Source organism: Cynoglossus semilaevis, chromosome 9, assembly GCF_000523025.1.
Source record: "Cynoglossus semilaevis isolate Cse_v1.0 chromosome 9, Cse_v1.0, whole genome shotgun sequence".
In the NCBI taxonomy this organism is placed as follows: domain Eukaryota; kingdom Metazoa; phylum Chordata; class Actinopteri; order Pleuronectiformes; family Cynoglossidae; genus Cynoglossus; species Cynoglossus semilaevis.
Window position 1 is genome coordinate 18,463,970 of NC_024315.1, and position 6,393 is coordinate 18,470,362.

Consider the following 6,393-nt stretch of genomic DNA (forward strand, 5'->3'; position numbering starts at 1 on the left):
ACTCCTTTGTTAAGAGTAATGTGAGACGAAGGAAACTGTGGGGCTCAGGATGGCCGTTTGAACCGTTTGAGACGTGAACTGAGCAGCCGTGTAAACAACCGTGCAATGATCCGTACTCTCCATACGTAGCACGACAGCGTAAACAAATTCATTGTTACTCTTTAACAGTTAAAAACAACAAATCTGATTAGCGCCACATATCCAAAAGTGAAAGGATTCAGATTAGTATGTTTATATATTAGTAAATACTTTTTTACGATGCATTTACTTTGTAACATTAGAATTGAAAGCACTGTATTATGTAGATAAAATACAGGGTTATTTAAAATCAACACATGCAGGTCAAACGAGTTTGCTGATTGACTAGAATCAAACGACCAGTTGAATAGTCAACATTTTTTTTCAAGTTTTGTGAAATTTTGTAGTATATATACCAAGTAAAAGTACATTTTCTACGAATGTGTCAGACTAGCCCTCAATATGAATATGATTGTCTTTGTTGTGTTATTATAGCATAACACATGTACATTTTGTTCTGTGATGTGTAAAAAACACAAGTTACACTGTAAAATTGTATATTGTTTCACACTATCACTCAATAAATAATGAATTATTATTGTTGTGGTTGTTTTATTAGTGGTATTAATGCAATAAAAACATTTATTGCATTTCTTTCTCAGGAAACCTACCATAAAGTTTGAATGTAAAATAGCTGATGTGGCACAAGGTTGTTCTGTTTGATAGTCACAGAGTTATTTTTTTTAAAGTCACTCATGCAAACATGATTGAAGGCAAATGCAAAAAGGGAACATTGAAACATGATTGAAGGCAAATGCAAAAAGAGAACATCATTCAAATGCCTTCTTTGGTTGGATTATCAAGCATCTTATTTACTGTTAACATGTATCTCATAACAGCAACAGCTATTTTGTAGATGTATGTCCTTTACACGTAATCCCATTTAAATTCTCTATTTTAAAGATTTGTAATTAAAATTGTTGCTTTTGAGTGGAGTTGTTGAACAACAACAAAAGAAGAGACAAAAGTAATGTGTGCATGTGAGTGATTAATTCGATTGGATGTTATTTTTCTGTTAGCCCTCAGTTAAGGAGTCATTTTAGTAGATATACATCCTTTTTTACCAAAGACATGGCTGCCATCTTTTAAGGGACATTTTGACGGTAAATGTTATCTTAATAAAATGGCGCTTCAGGACGGCGCTAATTGAAAATGTATTCAATTTCAGTAATATGTTTATTGTGTTTTTCTACAATAGATTATGCCGAAATTGGTATGTCTTCATACCAGTTGGGGGCAGCATTCCAAAAAAGTGTTTGCTTTGTGTATGCCTTTTAGCACCACAGAAGAAAAAGAACTGGCTGTAGTTTTAGTATCACAGTGGAATCGCACGGTTACGCTCATAGAGACGGGTGAGGGATTTACGCCATAGTAAAAACTCTGAGGAATCACTGTTTCTGTGGAGTAACGACTGTCCTCCGTCGCCCAACAGCAGCAGCAACCGCGGAAGTCGCAGTAATTCAGTATAGCACAGAGCAAGACCAAACAGTGGAGACACCATGGATACAAGCACGCTGTGTCTGTTTGACGTGGACGGGACACTGACAGCGGCCAGGCAGGTGAGACAGAGAGATGGGGGAGAGTTTGACCACCGTTTACCCCGAACTTCCATTCATTCTCTCGTTTTGCCGTGCGTGGCGTCACCAGCAGTCAACATCCGGTTCCACGTTGTTATTGTAGCTCTTCCCACTTCTTCCGGGTTTCTTAAAGATGCAGACTCTGCAGGCATTACATCTATCTCCAACACTCTTTTTTATATATAGGCATATTATATGAAGGCACTAATAGAAAATACCTAATGTATACATCATTAAAGCACCAACAGCGCTGTGCCAGATATTACTTTTTTTAAATAAAAGACTATGAAATAAAACGGATAATCTCTAAATGCATACGAAGTTCTCTAACTCACATTTTTATGTGCACTAACAACACCCTTTAGAACACAAATGGCTGTATTGGATCTTTGCACAGTCTTTGTCCAAACATGGACTTTGGTGCCTGACAATCATTCATACATGGTCTATAAAATATGTAGTTAGAAAAGAATCGACTAAGTTTATGCAAATGACACCAGAAAGACCGTACTCTGTCAGATTTGTGGAGGCCCTAACATAAGGCTTTACATGTATCATTTGTACAAAAATGATACAAACGTTTCTGCAGCCTTCAAACAAATCAACATTGATACGCTGTGGCTTTGCCTTAGAAGAGTGTTAATTTGCACAAATGACTCACTTGTATTGTTCTTGGGTTTGTTTGTTTGTTTTTTATCAGCGCGCTACCCCAGACATGATGCAGTTCTTGGAGGACCTGCGCACGCGTGTTCGGGTTGGAGTGGTTGGCGGATCTGACCTTAACAAGATCAAGGAGCAGCTAGGAGATGACTGTGAGATGCTAACGTCTTTGCTTCTGTATCAGTTTATTTGTCATGGGTTCTTTTGAGGATGACCTTATAAATAATAAAAGAAAATACATTTGTACTATATTGATCCCATATTTGGGAAATTGTTGTTAGCAGCAGATATGCTGTTAACAGGCGGTCCCTAGCAAGCACCAAGCATGTGGTTCCTCTGGGAATTGGACCCAGGACTCTCTGCTCATTCCTTCCAAGGCAGGCATGCTAACCGCTACACAATGGAACCGACCAATATATAATATTATATTTACAATGTCACCGTCAATTTTTTTTTGCTTGTATAGATATGGTTACATCCTTGGCTTACAACAGAATTTGGAACACTGGACATAAGTGTGCCACTGCTGTAATGTTTGAATGATAAGAAGCCTCCAGTCACTAGGTGGCAGCAACTCATACAGTGGTTTGTACCGATAGAAAATATACATGTTATCAGGTTCTCAATAGTATTTCAATTTGCAAGGGTGTGGGTCGGGGGCGGGGTCGGGATTTTTGTAGTCAGATTTCAAGGGTTAACACTGAGAGGTGTTTCTGTTCACTATATTTTGTGAACTTTCTTAATGTAATTCTCTAATGTTCTGTTTGTGTTTTTCAGTGATCCAAAAAGTGGATTATGTGTTTGCAGAGAATGGTCTGGTGGCCTACCGAAATGGACAGCTCGAGTCTATTCAGGTATCGATAATTTACCTTGGTACTGTTTATGTCGGCGCTTCTTTAAGCATAAGTGGCGCACGGTTGACATCACATCACGTGACAACTGGAAAAAAAGTATATTTTGTTTGTATGCTTTCTACAGTCCATACAGGCCCACATGGGAGAAGAACTACTACAAGAGTTTATTAACTTCTGTCTCAACTACATGGCCAAGATCAAACTGCCAAAGAAGAGGTACGACTATCATCATATTCTCAACATTAGCTCATGGACAAGTTTGATGGTCTACATTAAAATCATCAATGAATATTAGAGAGTTGAGTTCAGAACAAGCACTAACCAGTACTGCTATTCTTAAATGTACGATCTCTATTCTAGTTGTGTTGTTTCTGTGGCTTTACCATCAACAACATCAGAAATGTAATTGCAGTACCAAAAACATTAAGATCAGATATCATCCAAAGTAAAACGGTTGAATATACAAACAATACACCCTTGAAACTGTTTAAAATATCATGTATTTTAAAAAGTTTTTTTGGATTTTTCTTCTGTCCAGGGGAACTTTTATTGAATTTCGTAACGGCATGTTGAACATCTCCCCGATTGGGCGCAGCTGTACGCAGGAGGAGAGACAGGAGTTCAACGAGCTTGATCAGGTAACACAAAAAGACACACACACACGCATGCATTCTTTCACAGATAGATTGGTATCTATTATCTTACCAGAAATGTTTCCTGCAACGGCCAGGACATCAGAACGTTATATTTTTGGCCCACACGAAGTCCCTAAAACTAGGTTCCACCCATGTGTGCCTCAACTTGAAGTTGCAGCAGATGCAGTTGTAAAGTTGAACTACAAATTGTTTGAACTACAAATGTATTATTTTTTTCAAATGGAATTAAAAAAAACACCAAAAGGCATTGAAAAATAATGCCATTAATTGTTGCCCTTTCTGTAATTATGCAATTTTACTTTTCTATTTACAGAAAAAGAAAATCAGAGAGCAGTTTGTGTCAGTGTTAAGGGAAGAGTTCAAAGGAAAGGGACTCACATTTTCCATTGGTAAGCCTGCAGACAATCGCCACTGGAGTCGTACAGACACCCAGTCACGGTGATGGGAGAGGTTTGTCACGTTGTGTCTCCACAGGGGGGCAGATCAGCTTTGACGTGTTTCCTGACGGCTGGGATAAGAGGTACTGTCTGGGGATCGTTGAGAAGGACAACTACTCCACCATTCACTTCTTTGGAGACAAAACCAAACCTGTGAGTTTATGGTAATCACTGCTGAACAGCACAGTGAGACTTCAACTGTCTGTACTTACACTTCAATTCAACTGCAGGCTCTTGAAAGACACACACTTTAAATACCAGGCAGCCTTTAAGACTGTGTTTAGACCCGGTTTAAACAGAGAGAGTTTGGACTAAAGAGTTAGAGAAATGAAGTGGGATCTACTCTCACTCAAAAAAAAATTAGCACAAAATACTTTCAAACGCCAACAAACACAACTCCAAAAGCAACATTTATTTGTGTTGTCACCAGCATTCAGGGATTCACCGGGTTTCCTACTATCTATTTGTCTATATATCTATCATTGATTATTCCATGAAAAGAGACCCGTGTCCTTACGCCATCATCTGGCGTTCAATCTAAAAGTCCATAAAGTTCAACCGTAACCTTATCAGAATGGCCTACATCCAAATCTCAGCAACACAGCAACTCCATGTTTACTTAAAGCCCTTTTATACGTATACCTCACTGACTTCTCGCCTGTTCTTTCCTCTGTGTTTGCTGACAGGGAGGAAATGACTACGAGATCTACAGCGATCCACGGACTATTGGCCACGAAGTTTCGTGTCCGGAGGAAACAAAGCAACTCTGCAAGGAGTTGTTCTTCTCATGAGAAAGCCGTTTATTTACTTACGAGAGATGCAATTATTTATCAGTGTAATCGTGAACTGAGCCGAAGGGAAGAATCAATGATGTCTGGGAAGTAAAAAAAAAAATCAACGAATCACTGAAGGTTGTTTTATGCCACCACTGAGATGTCCATAGACAAAATCTGTGATTTTAAAAATCATTTTCTCTCACTTGTCTCTGAGTTATAAACTGACTAAACACGGCTGCTGTACATAAAAAGCTGCTTTGTCCTGACTGGCAAAAAAGAAGGGTTTTCTCTTTGGACATGTGGGAATAATTACACAATTTTCAAAGAAAAGAAAACATTGTAAAAAAAAAAAACAGGATAAAACCTAAAATAACCTTTATTATGTACAACTGTAGTATATAGCCAATAAATTAGTAAAGAATTCACAAGTTAACCAAACCATAAACTAGTCTTACTTTTTTACTCATGTTTTCTCAATTTCATCAACACGTCTGTGATTTACGTGCTTACCAGCCAGCAGACGCCCCCTGGTGGTTGGTCTTTTAGAATACCACTTTAAAACGTATATGACCATTTAATATATACTACATATATATACTGTGTATATATATATATATATACACACACATATATATTCTATAGGCAAAATCTAGAAACTCAGAGCCAGAGCTGTCATGCAAAATCAGTTGAATTTGTCTTTTCCTTTGTTTTGTTTAATTGACAACAAATCAATGGTTTTTCTTCACTACATTTTACTTTTTAACCAATAAAGATTTTCAATTATGTCATTTATGTGATGCTTTGTGTTGTTATTTTGTAAATGTTTGGGGTTTTTTCTGTAACTAAAACTCCAAAAAAATACACCACGTAACACTCATTTTCTAAAGGACCCATTGTTCACCAACAAGCACACAAAAATATTTTTAAGAAAAATGAATTTAAATTTTGCTCTGCCACTATTCATGTACAAAGAAACAAAAAACAAAAACACGATTAGCACAGTATTTACACAGGTTTTACAAGTCAACACTTATTCTACGCTTAAAACGTTTTTTTGCGCCTATTTGTTCAGTCAGGCTATTTACCTTAAACACGCTAACAGGAAAACCACTCCTTTTTTTTTACTACTGAGCTAAGAGATTTTAGGTAATTCCCTCAGATTGAGGGAATTACCTAAACCCATTGATCCAGCAGATCCCTCTGCTGGATCAATGGGTTACTACAACACTCCAGCATTTAATTCAATTTAATTTAATTTAATTGTGTTTGAGCAAATGTTTCATATTCAGACTCTAGATTCCCAACAATTATTTTATTGATAGAACATTTACATCCAGAAAGACACCCTTCCTTTT

The 6,393-nt window shown here is 37.3% G+C and overlaps 1 protein-coding gene across 2 annotated transcripts; it reads left to right on the forward strand.

Annotated features, from left to right (window-relative positions):
* The first annotated feature begins 1,326 nt into the window (after positions 1 to 1,326).
* Positions 1,327 to 5,830, forward strand: pmm2 (phosphomannomutase 2). Of its 2 annotated transcripts, XM_017035197.2 has the most exons (9): positions 1,339 to 1,430; positions 1,511 to 1,637; positions 2,356 to 2,467; positions 3,093 to 3,169; positions 3,294 to 3,385; positions 3,708 to 3,807; positions 4,139 to 4,214; positions 4,300 to 4,415; positions 4,949 to 5,830. In XM_017035197.2, exons 2-9 carry the CDS (start codon positions 1,578 to 1,580, stop codon positions 5,051 to 5,053), a joined length of 738 nt encoding a protein of 245 aa, XP_016890686.1. In that variant the 5' UTR covers positions 1,339 to 1,430; positions 1,511 to 1,577; the 3' UTR covers positions 5,054 to 5,830. The 2 variants fall into 2 exon arrangements, with proteins under 2 accessions (XP_024914534.1, XP_016890686.1); XM_025058766.1 differs by having other exon boundaries at positions 1,327 to 1,637.
* Positions 5,831 to 6,393: the final 563 nt, after the last annotated feature.